We start from the raw sequence: 24,211 nt of genomic DNA on the forward strand, positions 1-24,211 counted from the left end.
AAGCATTGCTTCCAGCAATCTGTTTGAGATACCTCATGTCACTCACAGGGCCTAATCTGTCAGTGACACATTATTTTAAGGGGGAAGAAAGCATTGAAAAGTATCCTTTTGGGAGGATCATCTGTTATATATGACATCTATTACCCATGTAATAGATGCTTCATTGCAGTCAACCCTTTTGCTCTCCATCCAGTTCTGGTTATCACTTATCTGTAACCACAGCAGCCTTTCTGGATATCTCCCACTGTGCAGGGCTGTCTCCAGGGGAAATAAGCACATAATCAATGTAAAATCTAGATATATCAGCTCAAAACATGTCATTCTCTTGGGATGAAGGAGGTCACTGAAATTAGATATCATTTGCTCTTGAAGTCTGCATGCTGGAAAAGCTGCTAACCTCCTTGTGACACCACTTCTGGAGCTGCTGGCTGCCTGCTGCACACAGGCATAAGAGACACATGTGTGGCACTGCCGCTAATATCTTGCGCTCATTAAACACCCCCAATGTCTTGACGAAAATCCACCTCTAGTAAATTCATTCTGCCAGCTGAAATTCCTCATGCAGCTCCAGTGAGGTGCAGTATTCACCTCCACTTCATATTATATTCTGTTAAACAGTTGCTCTATTTCACCCCAGAGATGGCTGCATTTTTTGAAATAATTTTGAATTAAGCCATCCCCCACCCCCTTCTACTTTGTAAAGTGCTTTGGAACTGCAGATAAAAGATGCTACAGCCATCATAAATAAATGTAAGTTGCTGACACTGCTATTGGAGGTAGCCATCTTGCTGAAAAATTATTTCATTTGTGACACTAATAATACAGGGAAGAACACTGGGCAAGACACTAAAAACTCATTTCCATCTCATTTTAATACAGCTTCAAAAACCAAGAAAAAAAGTCAGCATCGAGTCAGCATTTGTGCACTTTTAACCACTGCCAGGCTACAGAGATTCACAGGTTTTCAGTCCATTGTGGCAGCTATATTCCACCATGACCACACCATCAAGAGTGTGAACGCTTCATCTGATTATCTTTTGTCTCTCCAGATCCTTAACAAAGACCAACGCTGAGTTCACCAAAGCTGTTTTTCCACCATTTCTCACGGTACATTACTGCAAAGGGGAGGCCCAATCACCTTACCATCTTTATTCAGTCAAGACAGGGGTAAAGACCTGTTTGGTGTGATATAACAAGATCAAAAATTTCTCCACAGGGGCAGAAAATAACTTATTTTGTATGAAGATGGCTGGCAGTACTCAGTCTGATTGATCATTTCAAGGGCAACTATGGTTAGATTTTAATAGTCGTTTTATATTAAGGTGCTTGCAGGCTTGAGTAGGGACATTTTTATTACTTAAATCAGGAGAGAACATGCTGCAGAAATGATAGAGCAGGGTGTACTGAACAAGCTGACAGGTCTCCGCTATTTCTATTTTCTTTGTTATTATTTCACTCACATTCAAGCATTCTAAACACCACATTTCTAGATTATATTCCATTCAAATACTTCAAGTAATATAGTGCACAGCGAATGTACAATACAAAAAAAAATTACGCTAAGGTAACATACATCACCCTCAAATGTTCATAATCAATTCAAAATCACATTTTCTAACATTAGCAAAGCAGGAATCCCTTGTCTAACACTGCAAACCAATTTCTGGAGTTTGAACTGAAGCTAGCTTTGAGTTATTTGTCCACACTAACAGAAACTCCACTGCTGGCTAATTATTTGAAAGCAGAACAAATTCATCCATTTCACACTCTCTTAACTCAAAATTGGATGAACAGGGATTTTTTTGCTCAGATTTTTCAAAAAATGTTCACCTTTGGACTGTGAATGAAAATAAAATTTGCTAAGTAAAACAAAATGTACTCTAAAAATTATTGCTACTTGAAAATAGGCCAGTGGAGAGATATGTACACTGCAGAGAGAGGTCTGGATTCTGCATAGGTAACAGGTAGACACAGCCTGTTACCTGTGCAAACTTTGGTAGGGTCCCTTTCAGATAAGTATTCAGCTGCCCCACAGATATGAAGATCCACATTTCCCCCCCCCCCCCCCCCCCCCGTCTTCCAGGAGAGAGCACTAGTGCAAGCAGTCCTTGTCAAACTGAATCGTGAACCCTAATTGCATCAAAGAGAAGAAAAAGCTGCTCCAAAGCTGCAGGGAGCCATAGCAACGCAGCAGTTCCTATTTTTAAAAACTTGAAAGATAGTAAGAACATTAAGTCTGAGGGGAGGAGAGAGGGACAAAAAAAAAAAAGAAAAAAAAAGAAAAAAAAGAAACTACATTTCTAACAGAAAGGGGAAAAAATGCACATGTTCCTGATAGGCACCAGTGATGAAACTACATATGGCCAGCCATCAGTGTGCAGGTGTGCCAGAAAATTTCCCCATCAAGCCAGTTCTTGAAGGGAAAAGGGTATTTCTCACCTTCCCTCCACTGCTCTGCTAAAGCAGGTTTTCAGATTCCCTGAGGCTCTTTCAAGCCCATAGCATCCTAAATGCATTTTGTGATCAGAGCAGGATCAGCAATGGCATAGCTGGTGCTAAACTGTGGCCCGGACTGGGTTTGTGGTTTCAAAGCTCCACCAAAGAGTAGGATTTTGACTCACTTTCCATGAGGAGTGGAGAGAGTCTGAAGGCACACATTAAAACATATTGTCACCAGCAAGTGAAGTTGCTAGCACTAATTGGATTTGGCTGCAGAGCAGAAGATGTCTCAGAGGGCTGGAAACAGAACACGGACTTTTTCCCATCTGGAAACTGATGGTGCATACCAAAATTCATTCCCAGATGGTGGATTTTGGAGGCGTTTATGAAAGGGTATGTCCTTTAATCAAAAGACAACCCTTGCCAAAAACCTATCACTTCACTTGAACCCTTCTATTATCTCAGTTGGTTAGAGCAAGGTGCTAATATCAGCAAGGTTGCAGGTTCAATCCATTTGCAGGCCTTTCACCTAAGAGTTGGACTCGATGATCCTTGTGAGTCCCTTCCAACTCAGAATATTTTGTGATTCTGTGATCCTATTTTAATTGCAAAGAGGCTGAAATACCCAACTGACAAAGCCCAGCTATGCAGGACTAAGGCATCCTGTGGTGCCTGCTGAGGAACAAATATTTTTGCTGGGCCATCATATATTCCCACTGAGAAGCCAGGGAGCTCCAGTATCCTACCAGCATTCAAGTTAGTTTGATGTTTGTCCTTCCACTGTAGGACAGCTGTGCTTCCCACTGCCCAAGCAGGACTGCTTAAGAGCTGGAGGACAGCCAGATGCAGACTGCTCTTCTGCATCCAGTACCCTTACCAGCCCACCTGTACGGGGGAGGTTTGAATCAAGAGCATGTTACAAACTGCCCTCAGCATTCCTCTCCAGTGACAGGAAAAAAAGGAGTCAGAAGAAGCCAACACTTCCTCCAAGATGTGGTGGCACACGACTGTTCACCTCCTGACCAGGCAACATGAATATCCAGTAGCCACAAGCCAACAAGCCCAGCACCTTTCACCAGCACTGCGCAGTGCAATGCACACAGGGCAAATGAAATGCAATAGGAGATGCAAGATAGGGACAGAAAAAAGTCATGGCAGTACACACAGAGAGCAAGATGGTGTGCAGCAAGGGATGCAGGGAGGCAGAGAGACCCTGACAGAGGCAAGAGGTACAGGCCAGCCCCAGCCTCCAGCTGTTGCTGGAGCAGTGACAGGAACAAGCAGATTTCAGCAGCAGGGATGTCTAATCTGTCAGCAGCACTCACGCCACGTGCTGCCACTCTGCACCAGCCTGATGGCAGCGGGACACACCAACCAGTGGGAACATAATGAGCTGCTAACTAGACATGGGCCTAAAGGCTCCAAAAGGTCAAAAGTTACATATGCTCCCTTACCCTCCAAATTTCTGAAAAGGGCAATTTCTGCATCCTTGGGAACATGCCACTTATACCTTCTCTCACCACCTCCCCAGCACTAAGAAGCAAGTCCCAGCACCGTGCCTGCCACAACTGAAGCACCACAGGATTCAAGGGCTGGAGCAGGGCTTCCCAGCCAGCTGCCAAGCAGGTAGATGTAGCCCTGCCAAACTGAGTGAGACAGGGCTCCTGTTTCTTAGTATGAGGGTAACTTGACAAACCTGTGAATTAATAAAGAACAGTGCAAATGGTCCATTGTCCATTCCTGCCCTCAACTCCCCTACTGCACTCTTGTGAAGGTGTGTGACCCACTCAACCAGGAGACAACAGAGAGTGGCTCCATAGCAATACCTGCAAGTGACATATGATGTCCCCTATGTCTGGCATGGAAGGTGATGGCTGCCATCATTAGAGAGGAGAGGGCAGGAGGGTGGGTTGAGAGAGACCAGAGAAACAAGGAAAGGTGTTGTCTGTACTGACCTGGGGAAAACAGGCCCAGGGTGCTATGGGTATGGTGCTGCCCACAGGTAGCAGGGTGACACAATACCCTTTTTTAGGGATATATACAGCCCATATGGTCTTGAGTTTCCAGAGAAGCAATTTGTTTGTACAACCCAATTGCAAGAACTTTCTCTGTTCACTGACTCACTGTTGAGGTATCTAAGCCCCAGCAATTTCTAGTTTCTATTAGGGAAATGTGGTCATGTGAGAACAGAGCTTGTCCTGGCTGTTCCAGGAAAAACAGTTGCCAAGCACTCATCAAAGGTTCTTCTGCATTTCTTATCTGTTTGGCAAGGTAAAACTACTGATAAATGTTACTTCCCCCAGAGTGGAAGTGTCATGTCCAAACAATGCACTGAACAAGCTTGCCAGCTGTTTTCCTATTTGAAGAATCTGAGGTAGAGCATTGGACCTAACTTTGTTTCCCTCTAAAAGTATTTCTTTGCAAAGGTGGTATAATTCCACATTTGTATTTTAATTCCAAAGCAAATGCTCCACTGCACTTTTTATTAAAATGAAATCTGCTGTGTGCAGCCTGGTGTTAAATGAGAGACTATTAAAGCCAATCAGTGGAGAACTCATTAGAAACCCTACAACAACAAACTAGTAGTTATGGCCCAGCATTCACAAGCAGCCATGACAACAAGGAGAAAGAATCCAGGTCTCATTGAAGGCTACAATAAAACCACAGCTTATGTAGCCCAAAGACTGTGAATATCCATACAAAACAGCTGAGCTTCCATTCCTCAAATATGTGCCAGAAATTATATTCTCTTCTCATGACTCATCTCTGAATTCCACTCCTAAGAATACGCCTGTCATTTAGTTATTTCTTCCCATTTCTAAAATGTAATGAGAAGCACCAATCCAGAGCTCAAGGAAATCTGTCCCATCAATTAAAATAACGAAATAAGCAGAAGGCTGCCTATAAACACATCCACCTCTGCCCACTCACTCCTCAGCAACCATGGTGAAGGGAAAAAAGATGAGCTTTGCGAGATGCCTGGAAGCCTAGCAACTCTCCTAGGAAGGGCCAAGAGGTAAGAACTCCTCATCTGAGCATTTCCTTCCCAACCTTTGAGATCTTCTCATCCAGTAGAAAAGAGCAGAGCACACAGTGGTTTTGCTGAGTGCCCAGAAGACCTGATATTGGGATAACTATAGACTTGGTAGACTGAAATATTCAGATCAGATTTTTTTTTCTGGGACAATGAAGGAATAAATGAATAGGCAATTATTACAAACAGAACAAAGAATTAAAGACTGTAATTGAACTGGGAAACAGCATTTGGATATTTGGACTCCAAATTACCACCTAAGCCTATTATCAGCATAAATTGAGATAAATCCCTCACTAGAGGAAAAATTCCTCAAAAATCATTCAAAAAAGATAACTAACAAACCTTGTAGAACAAAACTCTCCCAAAGTATCATTTTGCTACTCTTTCATGGAGTTATCTCATCAGCAGGTTCACTTACTGGACAAAATCCAAAATGTTCAATGGTCGTGATCATACTTCTGCAGCTCCAGTCTAACACAAAAGAGAACCAGTTTCAAAACAGACAGAAACAGTTGCTATGCGACCATTAGTGATACAAGAAGATGCAGACCAAACACCTACATTGTCAAGAAATGGTATTTAGATAACAGTCTGTCTTGCTTCTTTTTGTGCTTACAGCCATACTTCAAATAAAACTTTGTTTGCACAAGTTCTTGCAAAAATGAACAAGTGTCAGTGTAAAAAGGTGGAAAGGTGTGGAGAATCTAAAAGACATTCAGTTCATTTTCTCCTTACTCCATTATATACCCAGATCAACCACTAACACCATGTTGAGCAAGACCATTTGATTTTAGCTGCATTGAGAACAACTGCTTTTTTAGAAAGACAAGGGAAAAAAGTAAGAAATGGTCAGAGTTCAAAGGAAGATCTTGGGAAATGACTAATTCTCAGTCAGTGTATGGTGTGCCCCAGCTGAACTAAATTACACATTTTTAGTTGGATGTGTCACTCTCCAAAGAATAAAATGGGAAAATTCCTTTATTGCTTTGCCTCCCCAGCTATGGATTTGAAGTAAATTGGACTCCTTTGGATTACCTTCAAGAGGTTCTGAAACAGTAGCTACATGGTGATGCTTTATCTGAGGTCACATACACATACACTTTGTCTCCCCAGACATTAAGCCCACATACATGCATTTCTCTACTTTGTGTAGGCATGTGGAGGGGGAACTTTAAGTTACAGATGGCTGAATATAGTATTGCTGGGTCCAGAGCAAGGCTAAAATTAGCTTTCCAGAACCTGCAGTCCAGTCCAAAATGAGCCAAACCAGGTGCCAGACATGCAGGTATTGCTGCTACCTGGTGTGCACAGTGCACAAATGGATCCTAATAGATGGAAGGGGTTAGGGAAAGTATAAAGTAGCCAGGTCTGCAGAATCTGTAATATCCCACACAGACAAAGCATATCATGAGAGTTTTAAAGCTTAGCACATAGTAAATTCCAGCAAATTCAATGGAACTTGAAGGTATGAACACAGATTACAGCTATTAATCTCTGTGGGTTTTGGCTCAGTGAAGTGAACTCACATCTTCATGACTGCCGCCTTCCCCACCTTGTGCTTCTCCTCTACCTCTTCTTCTCCACAGACTTCAGGCATGAGGCTGAGCTTGAAGCCATCCAATTTCTATTGAACCCTTGGATTTGTAAAAGCAATGGCTTATTTCAGACACCACTAGCTTTTAAACTTCAAAAGGTACCTGAAAGTATTTTGACTTAAATAAAAAACTAAGCACCCAACTCACTGAAGTCAAACTTTTTAACCAGCTCCCTTGGAAATACAGAGAGTGTGGAAAGATGGATAGGTGAGGGGGGGGAAAGGAGGCAAGGTCAGAACCCCCTCACAGGCCAGCACCATGCGAGGCAAAGCGAATATTTGCACTGTGCTCACAAGTAACTACAAAAGTGTAATTAACTACAAAAGTGTAATTATTTCTGAGTTAGCTCAGGTGCCTGCAGCTATCTACACAGTGGCAGAACGGAGCCTGGCACTGACTAATTTGACTGTGCTTCTCAGTGAGACTGATGTCAGTACCCAAACTAAGCTGGGTGTATCTACACGTATTGGCACTCATTCCTGTGAATGCTGCACCCAGAGCTGACAAGGGAGCAGTAACAGCATGATTTGGGCCATGAAGGTGAAAAGAAAGCTAGGATCTTCACAAGTGACAGGAACTGCTTCAATGTGGGGTGCCAAGGCTTCAGGGCATATCTACACAGCACAACAGTGCTGGCGTATCTACACTCGAGAGTCTCTGAGCTGGCGACTTCTAAACAATGCAAAAAGGTGCTATGCAGAGAGATTATGTTGGGTCCTTGAAGCAGCATAGCTATATGGGTGTGATGTTATGCATAGGCTAACAGAGTGTCAACAGAACTCATTAGCAGAAAGTCTCTGCAGAACGCTGCATCACATAGCAGAGAACGCTTTGTTTTCCAGATAACTGCTGAAAAGACACAATAGAGCTTCCCCCAGAATCCCTCCTCATTTGGAAAGGTAGAACAAAAGCCTGCCTTGATGTTACTTCTCATTACTTTGTATACACTATATATATTTTCCCTGCTTAATCATTTCAGTGATGACTCAAAAGAGCAGCAGAAAAAACCCTTACTCCTCAGCCTAGCTGGGAAGGAAAGAGATAAAAGCTTTGGGCACCTTTCGTAGTTTCAAGGCCTACATAGAGAAAAAAAAACAGCATGGGGAAGAGGAGGTAAAAGCAATAGGACCTGGCAATATGCCAATGGAACATAGTGACAAAAACAAAATAGCAATATGGGTAATATATTGGGCCAAATAATAAAGTTCTCTCACAGTCCCCAAGGTTCAGGCAAAGCAAAAATCTGCTTCCTTGTCCCTTTATCCCTCTATCTGCCTAGTAAAGTTGACAGTGAGGGGTCACAGCATGCAGACCAATCCATCACATTTGCACTGCTCAGTGATTCAACATGACAAATGAACAAAGATACTGAGCTCTGTGTGGCCTGATGGCTACTGCCTGGATTCTCCTTTTCTCACCACAAAGGATCTAACATGTCCAAGGATTTTATATGTAAAACATTGGACAATGACAGCTGAGCAGATCGGAGGACATCTGGATTCCATGTCTAATTATCTGGGTTGCTTTGCTACATGCTCAAACTCCATCTGGGACAAAAAGGAACATTTAGTAATCAGAGTGCTGTTCTAGAGGTTGTTCTACCACAAGCTTCCTCTATGTCCTTAAAGAGAAGCCTTAGCACTGTTTCTTAGGAAAATTTGAATTTGGATAAAAAGAAAACGTTTATTCAAATAGGTTTTCCCTATGTTTAAATACCCTTTTCTATTTGGAAAAACGTACTGTTCTAATCGAGGTATTAGGCTTTCTGCATAAGGTACACAAGAAAGAACAGTTCCCAAAACACCCAGCAGACAACAGCCAGTGAAGTGCCAAAGAGCAGGGTGACAGCACAAGCCCTCCTCTGAGGTAAACCAGATTCTTAAGACATCCAAGGTCTTTAAAGGCTTTGAGTATGAAGCAGGATCTGAGCAGAGTTGATGGCTCTAACTCTTTTTGCAGCTCTAGTTCTCCGTATCTCTTTGCACTTCCTTCTATCCTGTAATTCAGGGCGAATGAACAGCAGAAGGGCACTTGGTGTTCAGACACAGTTGCCATGAAACTATTCCAGGTAGGTTACACAACCATCACCTATAAGGGACACCTGTTCACATAGTGCTAGTGCCTGGAACAAAGCTGGTGCCTTCTAGACTTCAACACAAACATTCCCATTGCTTGCAGCAAGAACCCACCTGGGAGCTGCAGACCCAGTCATGCAAAGACACCCCAAGAAGTTCAGTGCTGTTAAGAAAGCAAAAATTTGTGCATTGAGGGTCACACTCAAATTGTTGGACTATACCTTCATTATTCCTTTTCTCACGCTGACTTGCCCTCTGTGTTGTATGAAGGCTTTCTAAAGGGGTGACAACACTGGCACTCAAGATGCACACCAACATAGGTCCCACCCTCAGCTCACCTCCCCTTGCCCAGTTCTGGCCAACACCATCTGCTGCCCCAAAACACCACATGCCTAGCAGAAATATTCTGGTATCAGAGGTTGTCTTTGACCACCCTTTTGTATGGCTGGCCTAGCTCTTTCCCTTACCTGTTGAGCATGTTGGACTGGTAAATCCTTTTCTCCTGGGTGTTGTAACAGCTGCTCTTGGGCTCAGGGATGAAGCTGTGTTCAGACAGCATATCAGAAGCAGCCGTGGTGATTATGGCTATTCCATCCCTTACTCTGGCAGGAAGACCGTAGTCCCATTCATCATATGAGACAGAGATGAGCCCGGTGGGGAACTCAGATGGCACTGTGTCTGTATCCCCTGCCACCAGGCTGGGCACGATCCACGTGTAACCATAGCCTGTCAGACCCACTGAGTTGGCCACCTCAAAAATGTAGGTGGCCTCTTCCTTTGTGCAGTAGAGGAGGATAACAGGGCTTTGGAGCTTCTTGAGCTGGTTCTGGATCTTTGAGTCCCCATCGTCCAGGGACATGTCCAACAGAAGGACCTCCTCCAGTTCCCAACCCACAAAGCTGTGCTCAATGGTACTGCGGATCTTGTTCACAAAGTCCTGGTAACCAGGGAAGTAAGTAGTGACAATGGAGAAGATGTACCAGTCATATTCTTCCATGATGTTGAGCATGACAGAAGCTTGCTGTTCTATTGATGGGCCAAACTGGAAGAACATGGATGACTCATCCTAGAATAGGAAGTCAGAGGAAGAGAAAAAAAAAAAAAGAAAACAAGAATAGGTCAAAGGAAATAAACAGCCTTCCTAGTCAATCCATTGAGCATAAAGGGGTAGGCACACAGTCAGAATCTTGCTTCATATCTTGGCCCGAGCATAAAGATTTTTAACTTTTTAAAATTTAAGTGAAGCAAGTGAGAAGGAAGTAAAATCCTTTTTATGACCAGCTGTCCTTACTTTATTTTTAAAGGCAGGTTGCCATAATTACTTAAAGGTTTCAACTGTTAGGCCTGATTCTAACAGACAGAGAACAAGTGGTATACAAGTGAGGACAAAGAAAACCAGAATATGTACAAAATATTTCCATGAAATTAAGAGCTTTAATCATAGGATTATCATAACCTTTTATGTAGCATAAACAGGATACACAGCAGTTTTGATACTGATTTTTGGGACAGTCACTTTGATACTGAGCTTGGGACAATCACTCTGGTTTGAATGTCCAGACTAAAGTACAAATAGAGTAGGTAAAATCATTGGATACAAATAGCTCTGATATTTCCTACTGCTAGCTCTTCTCAAAACAAGCAGCAGCACAGAGTTTTGTGCAGTTCTTCTCAGTACAACTGTGAAGACTCAGTGTCAGAATAACATAAAATACATTAAAATAAAACAGAGATTTCTAAACTATATGAGGTTTGTTGACACCATGTTTTAGAGAAATATCAGCTCAGTATTTTTCTTGGTATTGCTCTCATACCCTTCTACCATACTAAGTTAATCTTTGCAAAAATTAGAACTTGTACCACTTTACAACCTCAAAGACTCCAAGGAGTTTTATACAAATCTCAGCTCTCCAATGGCATAGTGTAAATCTCTTCTGTCCTGGGATTTCACCAGATACCAGGCTTTCAATTTGTGACAGATCCAGAAAAATGCAAATCCCTGCTTTTGCCCAATTCATGGAGGAAAGGAATGAGAAAAAGTATTTGCCAATATGCTCTCTTAGGGATATATCTTATATCTTTTAAAAGGAATTGCAAATTCCTCCTGACTTCTGGACTTCTGTAGAATAGGATTAGATCATAAAAAAACCCAACCACAAATTTAGGAAAAAAAAAAAAAAAAAAAAAAAAAACAAAAAAAAAAAAAAAAAGAAACACCAACAAAAAAAAATCCCCCCCAAAACAAAAACCCTGTAATTAAATTATATCTCTCTGTGTAGAGATTCCCATCATAATAACAAAATTCTCCAAATCCAAACACTGCTTTAAGGAATGAGAACAGCCCCACCTTCTTTTAATAAGCCTGGAAAACTGGACCAGAGATACAAAAGGACGTAATCAGGAGTTTGAGACCTGGGAAAACTCATTGTGCCTCAAGACATTACCTCAAGATAGTCACATTTAGAACAGCTCTCTACCAAATTAAGTCTCCTACAGTCTGGCATGTAAAGCTGTTTCTCGGCAGGGATGTAGTTAATCAATGATCCATTCATCCTTTAGTCATGGTTTTGATTACCTATAGCCATTTCCTATATTGACAAAATATGTTATAGCTCAGCAACTCCAGAAAATAAAAATAAAGGCCTGATCCCATACTGCTTGTTGCTTTTTCCTGAGCTCCCTATGGTTCACATCCTATACAAAAGAGTCCTTGCTCCCAGATGCCCATGCCTCTCTTACGAGGTTTGGTGATTAAACTCTGTTTGCTTCCTCCATACACCTCACCACCCACATGTGAAAGTTCTCTTAGGGCTGCTCTTTGCTTAGTGGAAAAATAAATGTATGCAAAAAGAAAAAAGAGAAGACGACAGCAACGAACTAAAGACAAGTTTAAAAAAAATTAAAAAAAAAAAAAAAACCAAACAGGAGCAGCAACTGGAGCCACTCAATATATGGAAAACATCTTTTATTTTTTACCACTGGAATTCACCCCCTTCTCTCCAAACTGTGCTCAGGAAAAGAACCTACTCCTCTAATAAAAAGATACTTTATGTCTTCGAAGCTTATGTAGAAAATTAGAAAAGACAGAGGAAAAAAAAAAAATCAAACTATTGTCACAGCATGGGCCAGAATTTGAAAAAATCCTGAACAAGCATCTCGAACATCCCTCATTGCACAGTGCCTTTGAAAGCCACTTGTAGCAAACTGAATGCTAGAGTGCGAAGACTCAGCCTTACTGCAACATGAAAAGGCAAGACAGCTACACCAATGACTAGTTATTTATTTTTATATTAAGTTCAACAAGAGCCTTTCTACATTTATGCATAAGAGCCTCTGAACTGACTGCAATTTTTCACCATTTCTAGCAGACAGTCCAAGATCTGAAGGGCCTGGTTATTGAATTACAGGAACATTTGACACACAGCGTCTGGAAGTCTTGTCTGGTTGCTTCCTCAGTGACAAATAGGGGACACTAGGTGGTAAATCCACTGCTATTTCGAGGCTACATAGACACACTCTCAGGAGTTAGTAGGCATGATAGCAAGGTGCAGGAGGTAATGCCCTCCCAGTGATTTAAACAGGGTCAAGCTAAAATGCCTGCAGACAGTTCGTTCCACATGAGTGCACCACCTAACTGTCAGAGGGAATTCAGCCCCAAAAGACTCGAGGACAAAATTCAGAACTCTTCACTAAGAAGAGCGTATCAGAACATCACAAATCAATACACCAAATAGACAGCTTTATCACAACCCAACACAACAATTCCACTCCACTGAGAAATGGAAGCACCCCACTTTACATCAAGCACAAGCCACTTGGCTGTGCATGCAATAATTGCTCTTGAGCAACTGTTGGCATTTCTATTACAGAAGCAGCAAGAAGAGGGCAACTTATATTCAAAATGAGAGCATTAAAGAGGTGCAAGCCAATCCAGATTTTGGTTTGCCAAGATGTCTCTTGGCACTTAATCACCCCAATAGTTGGGCTAGCCAAATGTTCTTCATTCCCTGACCAACTCAGCACTCAGAGAAGGGTGAAGAAGGAAGGACAGACAATAGTAGAGAAGAAAGTGTCCCTCTCATAATAAATCAGGAGAATTGCTGATAAAGTTGGATAGAAATCTCAGTCACTGCCTTTTGAGTGGGACAAAAAGTAAACTAAGAAAAATGTCCAAAAGCCACAATTTTCTTCCCAACCTTGTTTTCAGGCATGCCTAATGAAAAATCAAGGAAAAAGAGAAGGAGCTGAACTGATACAGAACAGTGGGGCTATCAGAGTATGAATTTGACCTCACTGTAGTGTTACAGTGAAAGTTTTTAAATTAGGAGACAGATCTAAGGTGGTTTTACCATCTTTACACACATATACCTACAGAATCATTATTTCTTTATTACAGCCTAAAACCAAAAAGGAATATTTTTACTCTTCCAGACACTACAGGTTTTTACAGAACATTCTAAGTTCTTATTTTTCTCCTGAAGAAATTTCACATTTTCCACCTTCCTTTTTACCTTGAGACAGCCAAAATATGGTTCAGCATTGCCACTGGGAGACAGTTTTAAGTTTGGGACAGGGATAGGTCAAGTTTTAATCAGAAGTCCCTTACATTGCGCACCATCCAGGTGAAATAAAAAAAAAAAAAGCCTGTCTTCCTCCTACAGCCCTTTCATCTGCAAGCTCAGGCTTTCGATCACTACCTGCTGCAAGAGACAGCAAGATGCTGCAGGGTGTCCCTCACACAGTCTGAAAAAGCAGAGGCTCCATTATAGGATCTCAAAGCTTCCAGAGATCCCAGTACTCCCCCACTGTCACCCTACAAGGTCAGGGATCTGTAGTTTGAGAGCTGAGCTGGAGGTGGAGCTGATCAATTGACACAGCACCACTCCCCAGTTGACAGATGGCTTCCCACAGAAAATCTGCTCTGAGTTTACTGATGCTGGGACAAGTATTGCCTCCTCCTCCTGCACGTTTAACCCTTCAAATAAGAAGGCTGGATTGCACACAGTGAAGGTACAAACACACTCACCATGAAGCCTTCTCTTGCAGACTGGTGGCTAGCAAGTTCCTAGGTGGTTGGAAGAGGATTTGCAGAGGTAGGACACAGTTTAAAGTACTATCACCAACACTTCTAAGTTCTTCAGACTTGCAGATAAGCCAGGTCTGACCCACACCTCACTGAAGATGCACGTCCTTTGCAAGGTTACAGGTGACTTTCCCAGGAGCCCTCCTCCAGTTGCACCATTTTAAACCAATCGCTGCCATTTAACGAGCCATTTACCTCAGATGTGGCAGGAGAGGTCCTCAGGGAGCTTTTCTCACAAGTCCTTTCCTAACAGGCACTCTAGATTCCCCAGGCAAGCAAGTACAATTACTGCCTTAAAAACAGGATCTCACAATCCAGAGCAAAACTGCTTCTCAGCATGGGGCAGACTGGGGAACATTCACAAAGCAGGGCAATGCAAGATCCCCAGAAACAATTGCAGTGTTCCTCTGCTCATGCTGAGGAACTGGCCAGCCTTCCACTGAGCCATGGTATTGACTGCTGACCTGGCGAGTGAGGAGATCAGCATGCTATGTTTCCTCTGTGCAGCCCTCCTGAATGTAATCTGGTTCTGTGCTCCATGCTCTGGTGGCCAGTCCATGAACACGTTTTTGCTAGGGGTGACAAGGTCCTTTAGCTTCAGTCAAAGTGCCAGACTCCACAAAGGCAAGGTGTGTCAAGTTATGCACAACGAATTCGAGTAAGGAGCAAGTCTAGAGCATTTGTTTACTTCCAGGATTTTGAGAAATATACCATGTCATTGCAAAATGCCCTACTCTGCTGTCTCCACACAGGTGCAGGACTAATACAATCTGTACTGCTAGGCTAGTAGCCCCTTTTCATTAGGCTTTTGGAACATCTGTATATTTAACCACATTTGCTGCTTCATTAGGCTTCCTGTGCAGCCATAATTGGGGTCTGCCCTTCCTTTCCAGCTCACAGAGGGGATCCTATCAGATCCTAATGACTCAGGCTACTGTCACTTTCCAAAGCCCTCCTCTCATTTTCCTGATTTAGAAGAAAAGCTGTTCACGCGTCTTTAGTACAGTCTTGATTCGCAAAATTACTCTATGACCAACAGCCAAACCACACAGGGCTGCCTCTTGTTTAGATTTCAGTCCTGTCTACCACACAGTCTGGGGGGGGTGGGGGGTGGGGTGGGAAAAGGAGTGAGTAAGCAGTGAGTGAGCACCAAGCAACTTCTGGGAAAACACAAGCTTTCATTTCCCTACCTATGTATTTCTTTTCTTCAAAACTGAGACAACACTGTGTACCTATTTGTCACAGTCCTGGTGGGATACTTGATTCACTGGGAGTTTTACTGCTCATGACGGAAAATGCCACAACAATTCAACGTCTTATAATTTAGTTTCCTATATGTCTGAGTCCCGTTTGTTATAACATATTTGACAGGAAATCGGGATCTTTGTTGCTTAAGTGTTCATTTACTTCTGTTTATCTTACCACAAATCCATTACTGCCTCAGGCTAGCCTACAGTCAGGATCCTCCATCTGTTTGGTTTTTTTCTCTCCAAATTTAATTTTTTTATTTAGTTTTCAACAAGTCAATACAATAAAACTCTGGCTTTTATATTACATGTTGCATCATGCTGTGTGAGTCCTTTCTTGAATACTTGCAGTAGAGACTATGAGAACATGGTGACACTACAGACCTAATATTATGTCCTCCTGGTGGAATTGGCATCTAAAACAGAATATCTGCATCTCACAGACATATACATACTCACACTACCACAAATACATCACAGCAAAACCTATTCAAGGTAAGTTGGAGCACGTTGAATTGTGTAATTTCCTAATGACTCTGCCTAGTTTATACTATTTAATAAGATTTCAAAACTTTCCTGTTTTACTGAAATAGGTTCCCTGGGTTACTAATGGTTTTGACTTGCATAGCGCATGACCTCCTGCAATCCTTTTCCCATGTTCTGATTCACTGATGAGTGGATCATTATTAGTGAAAATCCTCCAAGCTGCCCTGGGAACGTGCTACCAGTGGGAAGTTCAAATTTGCTGGATGAACAAATGTGGGTTTATATTTTTTGTGGTTTATCAGTTCCCTCCCTTGTTCTTGCAATAATTATTGAACACACTAGACTTATTTGACAGAAGGATACATAGCTCAGAGTTGATGGTTACAGGAATTGGTGGATGAGTGATAGCAAGAGACCCAGTTCAATGTCGCCGCTGATAGAAAGACAGGATATACTGTGATAAATTTATTAGGAGAATGGTTGTCGACTCTCTAAGTCTTCTCTGGAAGCCACAATCCCTGATGGCTACTGATTGCAATGAAGAATCTAGAATTGTTAGCACAGTTCAATTGTTACCCTGGTAAATGACAACAAATATATCAAATCCACATGTATAATGATATTACCTACACATAAAAGTTTCATCATATACACAGATCCCAGTCATGGACTGGACATTAATCTCTCTGTAGCAGTGGAAACAGATCTACTGCAGAACCCCAACCCAGGGGCAACAGTCCAAGTGCTCCAACACCAAGGAGTTCCTGAGAGATGCAACAAAAAAGTCTCCAATTAAAGATGACTCAAGGGCTGAAAACAGCTAAGTGATTTCCACTTTCTACTTTAGGGTCTGCAGAAATAATTTGTTCAAAAGACTTTGCAACAGAGGAAACACAAGATAACCTAGATTCTGTAATCTTGATCTTGGTGTTGTTCCACTCTATACTGCATGCAGTTAATAAAAAAGATGAAGGAATCAAACATACCAGAGCCATTGTCTGATATATACAGTTCAGAGAAATTCAGTTGTTTGGCTCAAGAGGGGTGTAAAATTTGTGACTTTTATAAACAATGACTGGTAAAAGCAGGCTAATATATGGTGGTATGTTGTACCAGCTTCTTAAAGCATCATGCATGGATGCCAGCATTTTTCCACAGAGGAGAAACAGCAGTTAGCAAGCTGCCAGGATAAACAGTTTTCCCACCAGGATTGTTACATTTCCATTTTCACCTCTGTAGGTGTGTATTTCCTTGTTTGATGAAAGTACATGGACAGATTAGACCACTGGCCATGCTGAGTAGAGTCCATCCACCAGGTGATGTTATATCATGCAGGCAATGTAGACAGCCCAGGACCAGTTTCCCTGTCCCAACTCAGAGAAGCACACTAGGCTGGCCTAATGACATTGCCAGCCCAAAACAAATGAAAGTCAGACTGCCCCGTTACTCATCTATCTGATTACATCATGGTGTTTGCCTGGCTCTTCTTTTCTGGCTGTCTTACCCTCCAGACTAAGGACTGCATTTTGACTGTAAGCTGAATGGGATGTCATTTGGTATAGCCTTATTAATCAATAGCAGACATAAAACTATCCAGCACTTTAAAAAAAGTCCAGTCACACTATTTGGCAAGATGTCAGTGAATAAATTTCTCAAATCAACTATCCTTGGTGAAATACTATTTCTTTTTTATCATTTCTAAATTAACTACTCTCCTATACATCAAGTATACCTTTTGTCTCTTACTATAAGCAAACCTTCATGTGAGCTGAACCTCCAAAGGTTCACAGAGTCAATTTACATAAGTCCTGGAAGTTCAGCATTGCATCCAATGCCCCCTGAGCCTCTCAGGAGCATAACATCTCTTTTCACTATGGTCCAGCTGTGGACAGGTCAGAGTGTGTCTGTTAAGTGCCTCTATTCCTCTTCTCTCATAAAGTAGTGATATCCCCCATCTCTCAAATTTTGCCTTGCTTATTTAATTTAATTAGCAACCTTCTGCAGGCTAAGCTGTTAGTTGTTTTCTCTGTCCTAAGAGATGGCACCTGCAGTCCTAATGATGCCACGGTCTAGTCAGCCTTTATGGGCAGAGTGAAGCTGGCTGTGCCTATGCTCTAAGATGGACAGCTGAAGTAAGGCAGTCAGTTTAAAGTAATATTGTGCCAGAATCTAATCTTTTCTCACAGGCTGGTATTATTAACCAGTTTAGATAATGTTTAACACATTGATATAACTTTTATACCCTTTGGATCGGAGTTGGCTTGCCTTAGAGTACAAATGAGCGAGCAGCTGCACGCAAAGTCTGTGGATGCTTTCCTTAAGGCAAGGAGCAATAAAAGGCTTCAGCCTCATCCATCCTGGACAGCAGTAAATGGACAATTCTGTTACTTTAAGGAAAAAAAAAAAAACAACCCACTCACTTAAAACAGGAGAGCTCTCTAGCAAGTGGACAAAACCAAGAGCTGAGGTCTGACTAGATTGCAAAGACTCCAGATTTCCCATTACCTCATACCTGGCTGCCTCTTCTCTAAGAGTCATAATTGATATTCTGAACATATCCCAAAAGAAAAATAAATGTAAAAAAAAAAAAAAAAAAAAAAAAAAAAAGAGGAAGAGAGAGAGGCAGAGCACACGATATGACGCTGCGGCCGCAAGCTCTCGACCGCCAGCATCCCACTGGGAGGCACCGCACTGCGCCTGCCAGAGCTGTGGCACGGCATGGCACGGCCCGGAACAGCACGGCACGGCCCGGCACAGCACGGCCCGGCACGGCCCGGCACGGCCCGGCAGCATAGGAGCTGCAAAGACTGGTGCTGGGCGTCACTACTCAAACAGTGCGGGACTTATCCCCCGACAGCCTCCTGGGACCACAGAGATGCTTGGGAAGGGGAGCAGGACTGAGGGGCCACTCAGCAAGAAGGGAGCCCACCTTTTCTCCTCCTGAGCCTGGGAGTAAGCATTCACCATTTCATACTCACAGCTTTCTGAGACAGTGAGTATCCACAATTCCCTCCACCGCACCTTCCAGATCAGATTCCATCACTTTGGGAAGGAGGTGCTGCTTGCTCAGAGTGCAATTCCTTCTTGCCTTGAGCTCTCCCAAACCTGATTCAGCTCACTTCAACCTGTGTTTTACAGCAAGGGCTGGGACAGGAGGAATGCCAAATCATTGTTCTGCATACCAGGCAAGAAGGCAGCTCTGTGTGGTTTTATTTTAAGAGGGATTTTACCCCCTGCCTTATATTTTCAGAACAGGATGAAATAATCTGGGCATAAAATGAAGAAAGAGTACCCTGGTCCATTTTTGTTTGGACATGCTGCTGGCAAGCAGCTGTCTCATTAGCACAGAATGTGTATGTCTGTACCAGGCAACAGGAGGCACAGAAACCATGCACTGGCCCTAAGGCATCTATTCATCAGCACTGTGTGGAAGCTCCAGCTCGTGTCCAGTAGAGCTGCCAAATCAGGAGAGCTAACTAGTTCAAATCCCAGCCTGCACCATCCTGGTGACCCTTATTCTGGTATTAGGTCTAGCTGGGGACTCTCCAAGTCTGAGAAGATGTATTCCTGACCCATTCGACCAGGCCTCTGGATTAAGTCCCTGCTTTGGAAAGCTACTGTATCACTGTAATGTGTGAGAGAGTCCTTGGCTGAAACAATAAAGATTTCAATATGCTTGAAGACCCGATCCCCATTAGAGCTTGCTTTGGCCATAGCTAGTTACCTCTTGTGTTCCAGGATGAATGAAAATTGCACCTACCTTCTCTCTACCCAGCTCTCCTTCCTAATCAACCAGTGAGGAGAGCCCCTGTTGGGGAGCTGCTGTCATGTCTGTCTTGCTTATCGAATTGATTCACAAAGTTTTAAATTATTATTGATTCTCCTCATCCCCAATGGAAACTCTGAGACCAATGGAGTTATTACACAGATTTTAGACAGGAAAGAAGCTACCTTCTCAAATCTTCTTGACTTCCCATCTATTAAGTCTCAAAAACTCAGTAGGAGGTTTTCTACAGCTTTACAGATAAAAACACATGAAGTCTCCTGCAGGCACACATGCCCATCCAAACACATGCAGCATCTTCTGCCAAATCCACAGCTGCTGCATTTTTTTTTCTATTATTTTTGTTTGGGATCATAGCTCTTCCATCCCTTTTCTTTGTCCTGATGATTAATCGCTGTTTTTCACAGCTCTTGTTGTTATGAGACTGAGGCAGAAATTGTGGCAAACTCTGTATCAATGGAACGGCCATTTCTGAACTCCGAAAAATTGGAAATTGTTCTTGGTAAAAGACTGGAGACCACAGGAGACTTGTAGACCTAGAGTCTAAAATCTTCCCCACTAGTCCTGAAGTACTTGATACTCACAGTTGCAACAGTGATTGGTGCTGTAAGGACCATTATGTCCACTTCCATGATCTAAGCACATGAACATTTACACTCCTCAGGATTTGATTAAGAGGATCTGGAGGTGGGAATTGGTCTGGCTGACTTTGCAATAAGGATGATACAAGTTTCAGTTTTGTATATTTTTTTGGTTGGATGATGAAAGTCAAGAAGCCCATTTCCAGTCAGCTAAACTCTGTGCCAAAGCACACATAATTGAATTCAGGTTCTTTCTATACGTACCTGCACATTAATATATATCTATATATTCAATATGCCCTTGACAAAACTTGAAAGCAGCAGTATAATAAATAAGACACTTTTTGTACTTGAATTCAAATTTTTCTATCTATATTAGGCTTTGAACTTTTTTAAACAAAACCTGAGGCTGAGACTGAACTGCTGTATATTTTTCAAGATCACACACGCACATGAGACACTGAGATTTCTGTTGAGGATCGACACAGCAGAGAAAGGGAATGATAGAGCAGCAAAAGACTTTGCCTCTGCTGGTCTTAATAATAAGAGTAACAAAAGCATCTAAGAGAATAAAAGCCAGAGTGAGATGTGTTAGGTATAGAAATAGCTCTTTGACTGACTCTTGTTTTCCTGCATCTCCTTGTCTGTCCTCTTTCTTAACCACACACTCTGGCACAATGGGGAGTGGGAAGTAGATGGAAGCATCAGCAGGGGCTACAGCAAGCAGGGGAGAAACAAGATATTCAGTCTGAATAGCCCAAATAGTCTGAATAGGCCTGGCCAGGGCCTGTGACAAAAGATAAACAAATGACCATATGAGGGGAGAAAACAAAAAAGTCATGTCCAGGCTGCAAGGGAAGAACCACAGGCTATGGTGTTTTGTCTTTCCCTCCACTCCAAGTCATTTTCTGTCTTCCTGCACTCCTGGTTTCTCACTGCACACAGGTGTGTGTGTACACAGATATACACATGTCCATGTATACAAAGGCAATTACTTGCAGGATGTCTCAAAACAGGCGAAGTGTCTCATCTCCAGTATGCCAGCAATGCTCCAATGCAGGCTGGCAGCACCTGAATTAGCATCTGACAATGATCCCTATGAAATCAGATGATGGTGCAGCCCAGACTTACTGAAGAGCAGTGTCTGCATCACCACACATGCATTCAGAACTAATTAAACCTCTGGTTTGTGTTCTCAGGGAGAAGCCAGGGTTTACACAGGCTGCTTCACTACACAGCCCTGGCCACAGCCCAGAGGAAAACAGATGCCTTCAAACCATGGGTGAAAACACGCAAGGTATAGTTTTAACAGACTTTATTCTTTCTGACAAAATACAGTCCTTCAGGACTCATCTTCCATGGAGACAAGTAGTCATGTAAATAATATATATCAAGAAGATTTGGGTTAAAAAAAAAACCCAAAACCAAAAAGGAAACAAAATCAAAACTGTCTTTTCTTTAGGTAGGTCATAAGAACGAATATTTGTGGGAAGGGTTTAGCCACAGGAAGGTTTATTTCATGTTTATTGCAACTAAACAATTCTGAAAGCTGATACAAAGACATCACTCTGGTCATCTAGCTTCAAGATTTCTTTTTTTTTTTTTTTTTTTTTTTGCTAGTGGGAAGTGTTTTTTCTCTTTTTCATATAAAACTGAATATCTCCTCCTGAGAAGCAATGAGATGAAAAAATTTTCCTTCAGGAGTGGTGGCTAGTGCAAGGAGCTCAACCTTTTCATTATCTCAGTGCCTTCAGGATGCGTGCATTCCTACACTAGGCATTTGTCTGCACTGCGTAGGAGCCTGCAGCAGTAGCTGTGCACCCTTTATCTCAGAGGACATTCTCCTCTTCTGTGTGCTAAGAGTAGAAGGAGCAGAGTTGAAGAACGATGTACATTTATTATCTTGGTGTTGGTGCTCTTCAAGGCATGCAGCCTTGCAGACTGGGCAAGCTCAGTGAATGAAGCACACTGCATGGAAAACATCAACCCAGCGTTCTACAGCTCATTTGGTGTCCAACTGCTCTTGTTATGTCACCCAGCAGTTTCTAAGGGCTGACAGTAGATCTCTGTGCTTTTGTTCCTCAGGCTAATCCCACTAACTTCATAGTGTTATCATACTCTCTAAATGGAAGTGAAAATATGGTCAGGCTCCCTGTGCATTCTTCATTAGGCTATGGATGAACTTTTCTATTCATCAGTGGAAAAATATGGCCTTTCCTCAATGGCCTTCGTACTGAATCTCTCTTTATACTGTAACTCTAGAACACCCAAGGAAGAAAAAGTAAGCAATATTTCTACATATTTTTATGCTTTCCATTCCTATATAAAGTGCTGAGGATGCTAAATCAAGGGTCGTGTGTTCCCTTTCAGCTGTCTTCGGGGGGTGGGGGGCTGGGGGTGGTTGCACAGCCCATTGGTAATTTGTGTGTTTCATTGCTATGCATCAATTGTTGAGTCCCCAGAAGATTTTCATTTCAATCCATAAGCATCAGCATGTCTGTTTCAATAGAAATTAATCATACAAGCCCTCCCAGTCTTGGACTCAGTCCTTCTCAGGGCAGTTTGCTTCCTTACACAAGGTCAGCTGTGTATCTCGGACTTGGACAAAGAAAGTCCTCAGTTCTCTGGGAACTCTGACAGCAGCATTTTAACAGGGCACAGTGATGCTGTGCAAATTTACAGTCTAAACTTAACATGAACAACATTTCAGACAGAAGTGTCAGGAGGATTTTAAGCAGGCTGATCATAATCCTTCCTGCTGGGATATGGACATATACCATTGATGGTGAATCCTGGTAGAGGATTTTTCAGGACTGCAAGTGGGCAACATCCTCCATCCTACAGCTTCCAGAAAACCACCTTCTCAGAGTTTATCAGTTATCTTGCAGTCTTTGTGAACTCAAAAGGTAGATTATTACCTCTTGAGGTGTCAAGAGCTTTTGCTACAGCTTCTGGGTTTCCCTGAAATGCCCTCTTCTAGGTGTGGATTGAGCTAGGTATTACAATTGAAAAGATTTTCATTTAGCAAATTTTTCTTCGCACTCCTCACAGTGCAGAGGGAATACATTAAGTGAGATCTCTTTGCTCACCCATTTTTGCATAAGCTTGTTCTAAGTGCACTATGCAATTGCTTTAATTCCCCAGCAACAGCCTCCTCACATTTTCAGACCTTTCAAAACCATGTCTATATTGTATAATACCACATCACTACCTCAGAAATGCGAGAGCTAACCTGAACAACCTAGAAAGACCATAAGGCACAGCAACACCTTGCAGAAGTATTACCTTGGGTCCTTGAAGCCGCAGAGTGGTTTCAGTATAGTCCCTGAGCTAAATTTGTTATGATACAATTGTACCATTCTTCAAGGTAGCCTGTTGGGTGCTATCTAAAGGTCCACACGTGATACCATGTAGCAATGACCTTCTCAAGACTCACTCCCTTCCTGCAGTGTCCAGGCACCCCAATATCTCAGAGTGCTTCCCACCACAGCTGCTACGGCAGACTTACCCCTGCTGCCTGCTCCTCAGGCTCCCTCTGCCCCCAGCACCTCATCAGAGGTGTTTTCCACTCCCAGGACTCAGGGAATAACTTTAACCTCTCTCCTTGGACCCTTCTCCTGCGCCCTCCACACCAGCTCCCCTCCCACGCGCTTGGCACAGGACAGTCACAACCACGCTGAGACTGGGGCAGCAGGAAGTGAGGCCAAAAGGCCAGCAGACGGTGGCTTCACGTCCACACGCATCTCGATTAAGGATCCAGCTTTGTTTCCATGGCAACGTGCAGAGCCACAGCAGCACGGTCCCTTCCCGCAGCGGCCACACTCCGTGCTCGACACCGCTAAATCCTCCCGCCGCTGCCCGCCACGGCCAGGGCTGCCAGCAGT

General features: G+C 42.7%; 1 protein-coding gene across 1 annotated transcript in view; it reads right to left on the reverse strand.

The window, feature by feature from the left end:
- GRIN2B (glutamate ionotropic receptor NMDA type subunit 2B) overlaps nucleotides 1-24,211 on the reverse strand; it is a 170,463-nt gene that overhangs the window by 109,994 nt on the left and 36,258 nt on the right. The window contains exon 2 of the mRNA XM_053943245.1: nucleotides 9,614-10,212. Coding sequence (XP_053799220.1) covers nucleotides 9,614-10,212 — 599 coding nt within the window. The remainder of the gene's footprint in view (nucleotides 1-9,613; nucleotides 10,213-24,211) is intronic.

Source organism: Vidua chalybeata, chromosome 5, assembly GCF_026979565.1.
Source record: "Vidua chalybeata isolate OUT-0048 chromosome 5, bVidCha1 merged haplotype, whole genome shotgun sequence".
In the NCBI taxonomy this organism is placed as follows: Eukaryota; Metazoa; Chordata; class Aves; order Passeriformes; family Viduidae; genus Vidua; species Vidua chalybeata.